This window comes from Dendropsophus ebraccatus, chromosome 12 (assembly GCF_027789765.1).
Source record: "Dendropsophus ebraccatus isolate aDenEbr1 chromosome 12, aDenEbr1.pat, whole genome shotgun sequence".
Lineage (NCBI taxonomy): Eukaryota > Metazoa > Chordata > Amphibia > Anura > Hylidae > Dendropsophus > Dendropsophus ebraccatus.
The window spans coordinates 24,249,180-24,265,911 of NC_091465.1; the positions used below are offsets into that span (position 1 = coordinate 24,249,180).

General features: G+C 45.2%; 1 protein-coding gene across 7 annotated transcripts in view; it reads left to right on the forward strand.

Annotated features, from left to right (window-relative positions):
* SLC35E2B (solute carrier family 35 member E2B) overlaps positions 1–13,203 on the forward strand; it is a 36,475-nt gene extending 23,272 nt beyond the window's left edge. For all 7 annotated transcript variants that reach the window (XM_069946994.1, XM_069946992.1, XM_069946995.1 and 4 more), the window contains 5 exons: positions 837–957; positions 1,417–1,470; positions 3,632–3,704; positions 5,183–5,328; positions 12,953–13,203. In XM_069946994.1, coding sequence (XP_069803095.1) covers positions 837–957; positions 1,417–1,470; positions 3,632–3,704; positions 5,183–5,328; positions 12,953–13,184 — 626 coding nt within the window. In that variant the 3' untranslated portion in view covers positions 13,185–13,203. The remainder of the gene's footprint in view (positions 1–836; positions 958–1,416; positions 1,471–3,631; positions 3,705–5,182; positions 5,329–12,952) is intronic.
* Positions 13,204–16,732: the final 3,529 nt, after the last annotated feature.

The following is a 16,732-nucleotide window of genomic DNA, read 5'->3' on the forward strand; positions in this document are numbered from 1 at the left end:
CTGTCGCTTTGGCTGTCCAGGCATGATGGGAAATGTAGTTTTGCAACAGCTTGAGGGCTGAAGGTTCCCCCTTCCTTGCTTTATATGCTTCATTGCACTGTCCTGGCCCTTGATGCCATTTTGCATTATGGTAATGTTTTGATGTGGTGTCAGGCATAGACCTATCTTTGCCAAAAGACCCAAACTACATCCTTATTAGGCTGGGTTCACACTTTGTTTGCGTAGTACCTCACTAGTATCCATCAGCATCCTTTTAAAAAAAAAAAAAAAAAAAAAAAAAAAGGGATGTTGATGGTTACTGTAAGGCTAGGTTCACACTGCGTTTTCAGCATCCGTTTTTAACAGATCCGCTTTTTTTTGCAAAAAACATGCATTTGTGTGCATCCGTTTTTGATCCGTTTTTCCATTGACTTCCATTATAAAAAAAAAAAAAAAAAAAAAAACTGATCAAAACGGATGCGTTTTTTTTGACGCACAATAAAGTACTGTTGACACTACTTTTTTGACTGTTAAAGAGAACGGATCCATTAAACGGATGCTGAAAACGTAGTGTGAACCTAGCCTTACATACCAGGCCGAACTCTGTTGCCCAGTGACTAGAACACCAGAGTCACTTGGCAACTCTCTTCAAGCCATGGGCTCACAGTAGATACCTGTGACTGATGGCATAAATATGGTGGTGTGAGCCCGGCCTCAGTTACAGCAGTCCTGCAGGGATTGGATCCTCATCAGAATATAAATATGAATATGAATATTCCTTATGAATATGTTATAAGATTCTACAGATCATGTTGTTCTGACATCTGGTGATTACTGATGAAATTGCTCTCTCGCAGGAATGATGGTGAATCTGTCCCTCCTCCCTGTCATGGCGGGGCTCGCCCTCTGTACTGCAACAGAAATCAGTTTTAATGTGCTGGGCTTCTCGGCAGCCTTGTCCACCAATATCATGGACTGGTAAGATATCATGGTCCTCTGTCCTCACTAGTTAGATTTTGGTGTTCAGGCACCCTTCCCATAAAAGCCTCCAGAATGACTGGCCTGACGCACAAGCTATCTGGACAGGATGAGACTTGCAGCTATAACACGGATGTAGAAATACGTCAATATTACATCCATATCGGTGTGAACGTAACATACAATGATGGCCTATGGAAAAATACTTTGTCCCATGGATTATTGGTACAAATGCTGATAATAATGGCCATCTCCTATGTAACAAATATAGCGAATTAAAAACAAACAAAGGGAAAATGCCTACATTTTTTCATACATTGCCTGCAACATTCATTTCAAGTGCTTTAGATACAACATAACCTGGCAGAATTGTTTATGGTGGCAGAATGGTTTTACAGGATTGGTTGTTCCCTGTTTATTTTCAGGTATGTTATTCATATGCTGTATTTGTCATTTCAGCTTGCAGAACGTCTTCTCAAAGAAACTCCTCAGCGGAGATAAATACAAATTTTCGTAAGTATATCGTCCCCTTTAATGCTGATAGCTGACCAGTGACACTAGCAGATGATAGAATAACATTAGAAACTGGGAGAGTAGTGGGAGGCAAGTGAATATCGCTGCTTACGAGCGTTTTCCACCATTTTACCAGTAAAAGTGTTTTTCCAATTTAAACCTGTTCCCTATCCACAGGATAGGGGACAAGTATGAGATTGTGGGGGTTACGACCTTCCCCGTGGAGCTCCTTTTGTTATATATGGAGCCATTGAAGAGAGCCAAATCCAACACACAGCTCCTTAGAGAATGAACCCGTGGCTCCATTGATAACAGAGGAACCAGGCATGCCAATCCAGAGATCCTGGAAGGGCACAGAGGTCAGACCCCTGCAATCTCATACTTGTCCCCTATCTTGTGGATAGGGGACAAGCAAGGTTAAATTGGAAAACACTGTCCCCCCATTTTTGCATTCTGACATCTCTACACAGGTGTAATCTGTAAATTTAGCAGTTTTCATACCTTATTTTACATCATACATCATGGTGCTTGTTCAAGTAAAAAAGTGATCTTTTATCAACTGCAGATTGTGCTGAATGGACGGGGCTTCACGGCAACAGTGCCACTTAGCCCCGTTCATTGTGCCACCATTGGCCCCGCCCCTCTGTGACGTCATCGGTACATAGGCCCTGTCCCCTCACCAACCATTGGAACAGGCTGGCCTAAAGGTCTAGGCCTCACCACCTTGGGGGCGGGGCCTATGGGCTGATAATGCCGCAGAGCGGCGGGGCCAAAGCTGGCGCTGTGGATGGGTCTAAGTGGCGCTGTTGCTGTGAAGCCCCGCCCACTTAGCACAATTTGCAGTTGATAAAAGATTACTTTTTACTTGAACAAGCATCATGACGTATGATATAAAATAAGGTAGGAAAACTGCTAAATTTACCCTTTACACCTGTGTAGAGATGTCAGAATGCAAAAAGGGGGGGACAGTGTCACTTTAAGTATTGTTCTTTTCTATTGTACCCTGCTTTTTGCTTCTCTAGCAGAAAGTTCCTGCTTGGATTGTTTATGAATAAATGCGAAGTATTGTGGCAGAACCCATGGGAACCCAGACCGGCAGTTCTATACATAGCTACCTCATTATGCAGGCAAATAGATGATCTGCTCCAACTTGTCAGGATAGATATAGTAGTCACCTTGTTTTATATGGGACAACCCTATGCCATAGAGGTGAGAGAAGATGATTCAAATACACTTCAACACTGGCATATAAATTATGGAGGTGTTTTTTGTTTTTGTTTTTTCTCGTGGACACCATGAGTACACTATCCTTCAGTTAAGTCAATTCACACAGTGTTAGAGCAGTGTCTAATAGGCTTTGTTTAAAGTGTCACTGTCTTATTTTTAAATTTTTCCCAGAAATCAATAGTCCAGGCGATTTTAAGAAACTTTGTAATTGGGTTTATTAGGCAAATATGCCATTATCTGCATTTCCCCAGGTCCCCCCCCCCCCCCTTCCTCTCTCTCATCCACTGCTCATTATCAGGAAATCTCGACTTTTACATCAGTCCCTGTGTTCTATGGAGAGGGGAGGGGGGAGGAGGGAGATTAGTCAGCAGCAGAGAACAAAGGATTACACAGTGGGAGCTGTATGAAAGCCGTAATCAGAGGTCAGTGCTGACTTTCAGAGGAGATAGCCTGGTGATGTAGCTGTAAATTAACTCTTTGTTGTCCTGTTTTGGTGCCTCATCTCCCTCCACCCCTCCTCTCTCCATAGAAAACCATGAAGACAGAGGGGAGAGCTTCAAACTGCTTTCTCATGATTAAAAATGCATTTTTCGGCTAATAAACCCGAATACAAAGTTTCTTAAAATCGCCTGGACTATTGATTTCTGCAAAAAAACTTTAGCGCATGGATCCATGGAGCCTTATTTACCCGACTGAGGATAGAAGTCAGGATAAAATAATGCAGACTACCGTTCTGTTCCATCCAAATGGATCTTGTAAAAAAAAAAAAAAGCATGTTGTGTGAAGTACATTTGTACGATATACTTCTGTACTACGAATGCCACTATGTGGTATCCACCATAGCTAGAAGTGTAAACCTAACCTAAGGGACAGATTATTCTTTTCGTATTAGAGTTTCTGGTTATTTTGATGACTTTGATGTTATTTTTTCCAGACCTCCTGAACTCCAGTTTTACACAAGCGCTGCAGCCGTGATCATGTTAATCCCGACATGGATTTTCTTGATGGTGAGTAATACAAACCTGCAGAATCACATATGGAAGTAGCTGAGTAGTCTTCACAGCATACTCTTAAGGTCCTATTACACGGAACGATTATCAGCTGTTACGGCCGATAATCGTTCCGTGTAATAGAAGGCAACGATCAGCCGACATGAACGATGTCGACTGATCGTTGCAGTCGTTTGTCTTTTAACATTGAAAGACAAACGACTCGTACAGCAATGATCTGCTGCTGTTGCTCCGTGGAATAGGAGCAGACTGCTGCTATATGCTATGGGCTGCCCGGACGATCAGCGATCACCCGGGCAGCCCCTCTGGACTCATATTAAGGAAATCAATACATGTGGGCCGCATGATACCCTGTGTAATAGGGGACGTACAGCAGACTAATGATGGCAGGGATCGCTCCACATACTGCTCGAGCCATGTAATAGTCTCTAATGGAGCACTGATCTATGGATTACTGCTTGTTTACAGCAAGCATCAGGCTGTCTAATAGGGCTCCACGGCTTTGTTCATATTGCACTACAACTGTACCGGCTTGATATAGACTGGGAGCATTTTCATTGAATACCTGTGATGTTTTATACGCTGGCATATATCAGCCATTGGCCACAATGTTAAAAGCAAACAAATACCATGTGGTATTCCTTTTTTGTAGTGAATAGAAAGAGTTACAATACCATGCATAGCCACTACTTAAAGGGGTACTCAGGTGGAAAAAATAATTGTTTTCAGATCAGCTGGTGTCAGAAAGTTATACATATTTGCAAATTACTTCTATTTAAAAGTCTCGATTATTCCAATACTTATCAGCTGGTGTATGTCCTGCATGAAGTGGTTATTCTTTCCAGTTTGACACAGTGCTCTCTGCTGCCACCTCTGTCCATGACGGGAACTGTCCAGAGCAGGAGAGGTTTTCTATTGGGGATTTGCTACTGCTCTGGACAGTTCCTGGAGTCTGCCCCCCCCCCCGCTCTTATCCCAAAGTTGGACCATCATTTTAAAAACACTAGAAAATCCCCTTTGAACCCTATTTTTCCCAGAGAGAAGAATTCTTTCCTATTTTCTGGGTGAACCTCCATTATAATGACATGTAGTAAGTGAGAAGCAGAGCAGGATGTCTCCAAGGAAGTACCGTACATCTCAAGGAGAGAAGACGTATGCATATGAGTGGTGATGTGCTGTGTTTTTGTCAGTGTTTTATGTGCTGCTTTTTTTCTCTCTTACCTCATTTGGCATGCCTGAGTATTGTTATGTAAGTATATGGAGCTAGATACAGATTACCTTCTTAATAGCAACTAGGGAGTGACCTAAATGTAGCATTACTTACCTTCATAGTAGTGAGAAGGATTAGTTCTCTATAAGGCTTTGTTTATCTCTATACTGACACTATGATTGTCATATACACCAGCAGAACGGTATACTGTAATGTACATTGATAAAACTGCATATATAAGTGGCATTCTCTCTGCTTTCTGTAGGACATGCCATTGATTGGGAAAAGTGGGAGAAGATTCAACTACAACTGGGACGTCATTGTATTACTACTTATTGATGGAGTCTTATTCCACCTACAAAGCGTCACAGCCTACGCGCTAATGGGGAAGATATCGCCCGTAACATTCAGGTATTAAAATGAACAAAAAAATATTATTTTATTATTATTATTATTATTATTATTATTTATTATTATTATTATTATTATTATTATTATTATTATTATTATTATTATTATTATTATTATTTTATAATATTATATTTATTTTTTCTTATTAATTATAATATCTATTTTGACTGAAGCATTATAGCACATGATACCTACAGGACAACCATCAGTCCTAAAGTGATTGTAGATCCTAAAAATATGGCATCACTTTATAGGATGGGAATAGTTAGTAAAGAAAGATTTAAATGTCTTTTCCCTGATTAGACAAAACATGGCAACTTTCTTGGGGAAAAAAAAACAGCACCACTCCAGGTTGTGTGCATATTGCAATTCAGCTCCATTTACTTAAATAGAACTGGAGGCAAGTTGTGCAGTTTCTGAAAGAAAGCAGCCATGTTTTGCTAAGCCTGGATAACTTTTTAAATGGCTTGTTTGACAGTAGGTGAATCTCTGCGCTCCCCTGGTTTACTGTTGTGGTGTCGCCCGTTTCCCCCCCCGACTGTAGAGCCTCCACTTCCGTGATTAAAGTGTCACTGTCGTGAATTTTTTTTTTGCAGAAATCAATAGTCCAGGCGATTTTAAGAAACTTTGTAATTGGGTTTATTATCCGAAAAATGCATTTTTGTCGTGAAAAAGCAGTTTGAAGCTCTCCCCCCTGTCTTCATTGTTCTCCTATGGAGAGAGCTAAAGAAAAGACCAAAACAGGACAACAAAGAGTTAATCTACAAATCCCTCACTCGTTATCTGTTCTGACCATCACCAGTGACCTGTCTGAGCTCAGATTACAGCTGTCACCCAGCTCCTAATCCTCTGTTATCTGCTTTCTGCTGCCGGCTAACTCCCTCCTTCCTCCTCCCCCCTCCCCTCTCCCTAGAACAGACAGGGGACGTCTCCTGCAACAAGTCACAATTTTCTGATTTTTCAGAGTGGATGAAAAAGAGGAAGGAGGGGGGGACCTGGGAAAAGGCTTTTTACATGCAGATAATGGCAGATTTGGCTAATAAACCCAATTACAAAGTTTCTTAAAATCGCCTGGACTATTGATTTCTGCAAAAAAAAAAAAATACGACAGTGACACTTTAACCCCTTTGTGCTGCAGCTAGTTTGGGCCTTAATGACCAGGCTAATTTTTCAAAATCTGACCTGTCTCACTTTATGCTCTCATAGCTCAGTGATGCTTTAACGTATGCTAGCGATTCTGAGATTGTTTTTTCGTGACATATGGCACTTTATGTTAGTGGCAAAATTTGGTCACTACTTTGTGTGTTTTTTGTGAAAAACATCAAAATATCATGAAAAATTTAAAAAATTTGCATTTTATGAACTTTGAAATTCTCTGCTTCTAAAAAAAGAAAGTCGTAGCACATAAATTAGTTACTAAGTCACATTACCAATATGTCTTCTTTATTCTGGCATAATTTGGTAAACATATTTTACTTTTTTAGGGTGTTATGGGGCTTAGAAATTTATCAGCAAATTATCACATTTTCGTGAAACTGATTTTTTTAGGGACCAGTTCTTTTTTTAAATGGATTTAGAAGTCTGGTATCCTGAAAACCCCCATAAGTGACCCCATTTTGGAAACTACACACCTTAAAGAATTAATCTAGGGGTATAATGAGCATTTTAACCCTACAGGGGCTGGAGGAAAGTATTCACAATTAGGCAGTAAAAAAATTGAAAATTTAAATTTTCCAATAATATATACGTTTAGATTAAAGTTTCTCATTTTCAAAAGGAATATGAGACAAAAAGCACCCCAAAATTTGTAATGCAGGTTCTCTTGAGTACAACGGTACCCCATATGTGGGCGTAAACCACTGTATGGGCACACAGCAGGGCTCAGAAGGAAGGGAGCGCCAATTAGCTTTTCCAATGCAGATTTTGCTGAAGAAGTTTCTGAGCGCCAGGTGCGTTTGTAGTGCCCCTGTAGTGTCAGCAGAGAGAAAACCCCCCATAAGTCACCCCATTTTGGAAAGTACACCCCTCAAAGAATTCATCTTGGTGTGTGGTGACCATTTTGACCCCACAGGTATTACAGGAAAGTATTCAAAAGAAGACAGTAAAAATGAAAAACTTGAATTCTTCCAATAATATGTTCGTTTAGTTTGAAATTTCTCAATTTCACGAGGAACAAGAGGAAAAAAGTACCCCAAAATTTGTAACGCAGGTTCTCCTGAGTACAATGGTACCCCATATGTGGGCATAAACCACTGCATGGGCACACAGGAGGGCTCAGAAGGGAAGGAGCGCCAATTAGCTTTTTCAATGCAGATTTTGCTGAAGAAGTTTCCGAGCGCCAGGTGCGTTTGCAGAGCCCCTGTAGTGTCCGTAGAAGAGAACCCCCCCAAAAGTCACTCCATTTTGGAAAGTGCACCCCTCAAAGTATTCATCTTGGTGTGTGGTGACCATTTTGACCCCACAGGTATTAGAGGAAAGTATTCAAAAGTAGACAGTAAAAATGAAAAACTCAAATTTTTCCAATATTATGTTCTTTTAGTTTGAAATTTCTCAATTTCACGAGGAACAAGAGGAAAAAAGTACCACAAAATTTGTAACGCAGGTTCTCCTGAGTACAATGGTACCCCATATGTGGGCGTAAACCACTGCATGGGCACACAGGAGGGCTCAAAAGGGAAGGAGCGCCAATTAGCTTTTTCAATGCAGATTTTGCTGAAGAAGTTTCTGAGCGCCAGGTGCGTTTGCAGCGCCCCTGTAGTGCTAGCGGAGTAAAATCTCGCCATAAGTCACTCCATTTTGGAAAGTGCACCCCTCATAGAATTTATTTTGGGGTGTGGTGAGCATTTTGACCCCACAGGTATTTGAGGAAAGTATTCAAAAGTAGACAGTAAAAATGAAAAACTCGAATTTTTCCAATAATATGTTCCTTTAGTTTGAAATTTCTCAATTTCACGAGGAACAGGAGAGAAATGTCACCCCAATATATGTAAAGCAGGTTCTCCTGAGTAGAACGGTACCCCATATGTGGGCATAAACCACTGCATGGGCACACAGCCGGGCTCAGAAGGGAAGGAGCGCCAATTAGCATTTTCAGTGCAGATTTTTCTGAAGAAGTTTCTGAGCGCCAGGTGCGTTTGCAGAGCCCCTGTAGTGTCAGCAGAATAGATTCCCCCCAAAAGTCACCCCATTTTGGAAAGTGCACCCCTCAAAGAATTCATCTTGGGGTGTGGTGAGCATTTTTACCCCACAGGTATTAGAGGAAAGTATTCAAAATTGGCCAGTAAAAATGAAAAACTCGAATTTTTCCAATAATATGTTGGTTTAGTTTGAAATTTCTCAATTTGACGAGGAACAGGAGAGAAAACGTACCCCAAAATCTGTAACGCAGGTTCTCCTGAGTACAACGGTACCCCATATGTGGGCATAAACCACTGTATGGGCACACAGCAGGGCTCAGAAGGGAAGGAGCGCCGATTTACAGGAGCAAAACCGCAGCTAGTAATGGTTATTAGAATAGCGCAGTTACTAAAATAAGATAAAAAAAATTAGATTACAGGTAATGTGGGGTGGTTACAGACAGTCTGGGGTGGTTATGGGCAACCTGAGGTGGTTACAGGTAATCTGGGGTGGTTACGGACAACATGGGGTGGTCACGGGCAACCTGCTGTGGTTACAGGCAAAGTGGGGTGGTTACAGGCAACGCGGGGTGGTTACGGGCAATGTGTGGTGGTTATGGGCAACGTGTGGTGGTCACGGGCAACCTGCTGTGGTTACGGCAACGTGGGGTGGTTACAGGCAACGTGGGCTGGTTACAGGCAACGTGGGCTGGTTACAGGCAACGTGGGCTGGTTACAGGCAACGTGGGCTGGTAACGGGCAACGTGGGCTGGTTACGGGCAACCTGCTGTGCTTACAGACAATCTGGGATGGTTACGGGAAACGTGGGGTGGTTACGGGCAACCTGCAGTGCTTACAGACAATCTGGGGTGGATACGGGCAACGTGGGGTGGTTACGGGCAACCTGCAATGCTTACTGACAATCTGGGGTGGTTACGGGCAACGTGGGGTGGTTACGGGCAATGTGGGGTGGTTACGGATAAACTGAAGTTCTTATAGGCAATCTGGGGTGGGTACCTGTAATCTGACATGGGCACCGCAATCTGGAGGGGGTCATTGGCAATTTGGGGTGGTCAGAGGCGACGTGCGGTGGTCAGAGGCGACGTGCGGTGGTCAGAGGCGACGTGCGGTGGTCAGAGGCGACGTGCGGTGGTCAGAGGCGACGTGCGGTGGTCAGAGGCGACGTGCGGTGGTCAGAGGCGACGTGCGGTGGTCAGAGGCGACGTGCGGTGGTCAGAGGCGACGTGCGGTGGTCAGAGGCGACGTGCGGTGGTCAGAGGCGACGTGCGGTGGTCAGAGGCGACGTGCGGTGGTCAGAGGCGACGTGCGGTGGTCAGAGGCGACGTGCGGTGGTCAGAGGCGACGTGCGGTGGTCAGAGGCGACGTGCGGTGGTCAGAGGCGACGTGCGGTGGTCAGAGGCGACGTGCGGTGGTCAGAGGCGACGTGCGGTGGTCAGAGGCGACGTGCGGTGGTCAGAGGCGACGTGCGGTGGTCAGAGGCGACGTGCGGTGGTCAGAGGCGACGTGCGGTGGTCAGAGGCGACGTGCGGTGGTCAGAGGCGACGTGGCGTGGTCAGAGGCGACGTGCGGTGGTCAGAGGCGACGTGGCGTGGTCAGAGGCGACGTGCGGTGGTCAGAGGCGACGTGGCGTGGTCAGAGGCATCGTGGCGTGGTCAGAGGCAACGCGCAGTGGTTACGTGCAATCTGGGGGGGTTACATGTAATCTGGCATGATTACGGGGAACCTGGGGGGGGTTATGTGCAACCTGGAAGGGTTACAGACAATCTGGGATTGTTACTGATAAACTGAAGTGCTTATAGGTAATCTGGGGTGGGTACATGTAATTTGGGGTGGTTACGGGCAATCTGGAGGGGGTCACTGGCAATTTGCGGTGGTTACGGGCAACGTGCGGTGGTTACGGGCAACGTGTGGTGGTTACGGGCAACGTGGGGTGGTTACAGGCAACGTGGGCTGGTTACAGGCAACGTGGGCTGGTTACAGGCAACGTGGGCTGGTAACGGGCAACGTGGGCTGGTTACGGGCAACCTGCTGTGCTTACAGACAATCTGGGATGGTTACGGGAAACGTGGGGTGGTTACGGGCAACCTGCAGTGCTTACAGACAATCTGGGGTGGATACGGGCAACGTGGGGTGGTTACGGGCAACCTGCAATGCTTACTGACAATCTGGGGTGGTTACGGGCAACGTGGGGTGGTTACGGGCAATGTGGGGTGGTTACGGATAAACTGAAGTTCTTATAGGCAATCTGGGGTGGGTACCTGTAATCTGACATGGGCACCGCAATCTGGAGGGGGTCATTGGCAATTTGGGGTGGTCAGAGGCAAGGTGCGGTGGTCAGAGGCAAGGTGCGGTGGTCAGAGGCGACGTGCGGTGGTCAGAGGCGACGTGCGGTGGTCAGAGGCGACGTGCGGTGGTCAGAGGCGACGTGCGGTGGTCAGAGGCGACGTGCGGTGGTCAGAGGCGACGTGCGGTGGTCAGAGGCGACGTGCGGTGGTCAGAGGCGACGTGCGGTGGTCAGAGGCGACGTGCGGTGGTCAGAGGCGACGTGCGGTGGTCAGAGGCGACGTGCGGTGGTCAGAGGCGACGTGCGGTGGTCAGAGGCGACGTGCGGTGGTCAGAGGCGACGTGCGGTGGTCAGAGGCGACGTGCGGTGGTCAGAGGCATTGTGGCGTGGTCAGAGGCATTGTGGCGTGGTCAGAGGCATCGTGGCGTGGTCAGAGGCATCGTGGCGTGGTCAGAGGCAACGCGCAGTGGTTACGTGCAATCTGGGGGGGTTACATGTAATCTGGCATGATTACGGGGAACCTGGGGGGGTTATGTGCAACCTGGAAGGGTTACAGACAATCTGGGATTGTTACTGATAAACTGAAGTGCTTATAGGTAATCTGGGGTGGGTACATGTAATTTGGGGTGGTTACGGGCAATCTGGAGGGGGTCACTGGCAATTTGCGGTGGTTACGGGCAACGTGCAGTGGTTACGGGCAACGTGTGGTGGTTACGGGCAACGTGCGGTGGTTACGGACAACGTGCGGTGGTTACGGGCAACGTGCGGTGGTTACGGGCAACGTGCGGTGGTTACGGGCAACGTGCGGTGGTTACGGGCAACGTGCGGTGGTTACGGGTAATCTGGGGAGGGGTTAGGGGTAATTTGGGAGTAAACTGCAATTATTACTATAATAAAAAGTGTGTGTTTTATTTTTTTGTATGTTTGTCACTTTTTGTACTTTACATATTCATTTTCACTGTATTACTATGATTACTGTGATATTTTCTATCTCAGTAATCATAGTTCAGTGACAGAGACCAAATTGGTCTCTGTCACTTTAAATTTTCAGAGTTGGCTGGTTGTGAAGCGCATGCGCACTTCATAACCAGCCAGGACGTCGAGGAGGAAGGAGCTCCGTCGATCCGGTGAGTATATGGGGAAGGGGGGGGGTGACTGGGGGACGGGGGTGACAGGGGGGGTGGGGGGCGACTTGGGGGGTGGGGGGACATCACTTTTTATCCCCTGTCACCAATCATTCATGGTGACAGGGGATAAAAAGTGCCGGGAGCACATGGCACAAGCGATCAGCGGTATATAGTATATACCGCTGATCGCTTGTACCGGGACCCCACAGGGGGGTCCCCGATGACTGCCCCATGCTCTCCGCTACCTCCGGTGGCGGAGAGCATGGGGCTTTCATTCATTTTAACCTTTTAATCGCTGTGAACCGACGTTAGTCGGTTCACAGCGATAGCGGCGGCCATCTTGGAAATGATGGCCGCCGGGGGAGGGGGGTTAGTTATCGGGGCACTAGGGGGGGCTGATCTGAGGTCTGGGGGATACTTATTTCATCTCCCCCCGCCGTAGATTCACGGCGGGGGGAGATGAAAGGTGGCGGCGGCACCGGTAATCTCCATTACCGACGGTCGCCGCTATAACGTTAATAGCGGCGATCGTCGGTAAGGGGGGGGGCCGGGACGGACCTCACACACTGCCCCAACCCCTCAGCTACCTCCGGTAGCCGGGGGGATGGGGTGGGGGCCGTCCCGGCCCCGCAGCCTTATTCTCTGCCATCGCCGTAAAAAGCTGATGGCAGCAGAATAAGGACCATTAGTGACCGCCGTAGAAAGCCGTATCGGCGGTCACTAAGGGGTTAACTTGTCCTTGGAGTGACAGCCTGTTCAGCCAATCACTAATTGAGACGGGACATCGCAACAACGAGTAATTAGCTGAGCGGGCTGTCGCTGCCGAGACAAGTTCATCTTGGACGTTGAGGCCTTGCGGTCAGCTGGGAACACCAGCGTCACTGCAACCAGGACACTGAGGGAGCTCAAAAAGGTAAGCATAGGCTCTTTATTGTTTTCTATATACCAGCAGTATATTAAAAACTAACACTGGACAACCCCTTTAAACTCTGTTCACACTGGCTTTTCTCTCTGTAAAAGCGTGACACATACAGTAGTAATACTTTGTTGACCAGTGACTCCTTGTGTCGTTGCAGCGTTGCCAGCACTGTGAAACACGCCCTTTCTATTTGGCTCAGTATTATTGTTTTCGGGAATAAAATCACCAGCCTTTCTGCCATTGGGACTGTGTTCGTGATCATTGGCGTCCTGCTGTACAACAAAGCAAGACGGCATCAACGGGAATCAATCCGAATGCTGACCACCCCGTCCAACACTGAGGACTCTGAACCACTAATAGGACAGGACCAGAAGTCACATGAGAAATAAAATGAATGGGTTGCGATGACTGCCATTGACATTAATGGTAACTGTTGTTCTGCTGCTATACGGCGGCCATCATTAGATCAACAAGGTCACCAGGAGACAACGATTGGAGGTCTTACACAGAGACTAGAGAGTTCTGGATTTGGGTATCTGAGGAGTTCAGTGCAAATCCTACTTGTTTTCCAGTTTTCTTATTCTTCCAGACACTTATCTCACAGAACAGGAGTTGCGGTTGAATGACAGTGTTGGCAAATCACCTGCCCGTACCAAGCACATCATCCGATATCATGTATTTATCTACATTACATTGTTCTAATTCCTGATTCAGTGTAAAATGACCCTTGATGGACAAATGGTTCAATGTGAAGCCATACCAGTGGGTGAAATGTGGGACCTACCACTATGAACATTATTAGCAAGCAACAATGCAAAGCTAGCTGAAACACCTAGGGACCAGTCACTATAGTGTATGCCTGCTTTATTTTTTTTTGTTTTTTCCTCAGCAATCAATGGGTTTACATCACTGATTTTTTTTTTCTTTATTGAATAGTGATTATCATGTTAAAGCTTAAAGGAGAAGTCTGGCAAATAGTTTTTATTAAAGTATTGTATTGCCCCCCAAAAATTATACAAATCACCAATATACACTTATTACAGGAAATGCTTTTTCCCTGCACTTACTACTGCATCAAGGCTTCACTTCCTGAATAACATGGTGATGTCACTTCCTGGATAACATGGTGATGTCTCAACCCGACTCCCAGAGCTGTGCGGGCTGTGGCTGCTGGAGAGGATGATGGCAGAGGGATGCTCAGTGTCCCTCCATTGCCCTGTGTCCCTCAGTGTCCCCCCGCCATCATCCTCTCCAGCAGCCACAGCCCGCACAGCACTGGGAGTCGGGTCGTGACATCACCATGTTATCCAGGAAGTGAAGCCTTGATGCAGTAGTAAGTGCAGAGAAAAAAGCACTTTATGTGCATTTCCCGTAATAAGTGTATATTGGTGACTTGTATAACTTTTGGAGGGCAATACAATACTTTAATAAACGTTTTCACCGGACTTCTCCTTTAAAAAGGTTATGGGGGCCTCTGATAGTACCCAGGTTATAGGTCATGTCCACTATTATGTCCAACTTTTTTTAAATGATTGCTGCCATGCATTAAAAAAAACGAAACAGATTTTCAAATTAAAATTTCCTACCATTTTATGTAGCTCTATGAGACATGTCAAAGGTTTTGATTGGTTTGGCTCTGTACGATGAGACCCCTGTCAATCGCTCAGCTAAGCACTTCTCTCTCCATCTTTCTTCTTGCTGCCGGGGACAGGCTTCATAGACTTTCTATAGAATCTGTCTCCTGCAGCAAGGAGAGACACTGGAAGAGAAGTGCTTAGCTGAGCGATTGGCAGGGGTCTCATCACACAGACCCAAATCAGATCTTTGTACATGTCAGTAGTTTTTGACACTGATGTCTGTCAATTCTAACCCTGGTCCTTTAACATGACCCAATATGCAGCCAAGTAAGACTGCAAACTAGTGCCGATCAACAAGGCCGGCGCTCGCTTGCAGTGCTTTTACAAGGCTGGATTTATTGCATGTCCAAGGCCGCATAAATGCAAGCTGTATTGTTCGCGTGGCCATTTAAATGCACTATTGGCTGCAGTTCTCCTGTTTACCCAGAAAGATGTGCGGCCGATAACGCTGATTTTTACAGCTGCACAATGGATCAAATAAGCCGATAAGTGGGCATTTGCTCGCTCGGTTGATCACTGGCCCATTTACAGGTGCCGACCATCAGGTGATTGAGCGTTCCTAGCAACGCTTGTTAGCAGCAGCGTACACGGACACTTACACTCTTACAGTTTCGTAGGTCCTACAGATAGTTCAGAGACAACGGTCTTAATTGAAGCTTTACTCAGAACATTGTAAAATATTTTAATCAATGTTTTTAAATGCATTAAAAAAAATTATTGGACAGAAGTGTATATTAGGTGTGACCTGTAGCAGGTCATGGCTATAGGAAATCGTAGGGTCTTTGAGAGATGTTACTACCATGAAATTACCATTACAGTCTCTTGATCCGCCTTACCATTCCTAAGAGATGCGGATTTATAGTTTGACAGTTCAGTTAATAGTCAGATGGGCATGGACGTAATTTTAATAATCTGAGTAAATGTCAGGTAATGGGTGTGATTACAAGGTCAGGGGAATGTTTTACAATGTGGATACTTAATATACACCACCAGAACTGGCAGAGCATAAGAAGAAACTGTAAATGATGTGTAATCGGGACACCCTAAGGCTAGGTTCACACTGCGTTTTCAGCATCCGTTTAACGGATCCGTTTTTTTTAACGTCCAGAAAAATAGGGTCAGCAACGTTTTTTTGTCCGTTTTGGTCCGTCAAAAAAAACGGATCCGTTTTTTTTTATAATGGAAGTCAATGGAAAAACGGATGCACACAAATGAATCCGTTTTTTGCAATCCGTTTTTTATGCGTTTTTTTCAAAAAACGGATGCGTTAAACGGATGCTGAAAACGCAGTGTGAACCTAGCCTAAACCATACAATAATGGGGAACTTTCAGATGTTTGAGGTTTGCAACAGGTCCTCTCTAAAGGGAAACGGTCACCTGCAATCTGGTTATCAGACTGCTGACAGGGTTATGAAACACTGGTCTCATGCATTGCTTGGGTTTTTTTTTTCTGACCAATCCATCCATGGCTTTATTTAATTGAAAAACCTATTTTTCCTCCGTCCAGAGGGGTCTAATGATATGTTTACGCAGAGAGATTTATCTGACAGATTTTTGAAGGTAAAGCCAGGAATGGATTTGAAAATAGCACAAGTATCATTCCAAATATTGGTATAAAGCCATACTGCAGCCTTAAAGGAGAACTCTGGCTAGGACCTTTTTTTTTAGTGTATCTTCAGCCTAAAGGCTGTTGGACATCTTTGAAAAGATAAAACTCTTAGTGCAACTATTAACCAGAAGGTTTCCTGCTAATACTCTTAAAGGAGAAATGCGGCAAATTTTTTTTTTTTTTTTTTTTTTTTTATTATTGTATTGTCACCCAAAAGTTATACAAATCCCCAATATACACTTAGTACGGGAAATACACATAAAGTGCTTTTTTTTCCCCGGCACTTACTACTGCATCAAGGCTTCACTTCCTGGATAAAATGGTGATGTCACGACTATGACTATATCCATGTTTTCCACATAGCCTTAGGGCTTTATTCAACTTCAGCAGCCACTGCTAATCAAATGCCGATTGTTCGGATGGACTCGAACCCGAATCCGGTTCGCTCCTCTCTAGACATAACCATGTTATCCAGGAAGTGACATCACCATGTTATCCAGGAAGTGAAGCCTTGATGCAGTAGTAAGTGCAGGGAAGAAAGCACTTTATAAGCATTTCCCATAATGCGTGTATATTGGTGATTTGTATAGGGTGACCTTTGGGAAGTCCTGGCTCAATCGCCCAAACTGCAACTAATACAGACACAAAAATGCATCCCTGTTCCACAAGAGTGAACCCACCCTAAATCTGA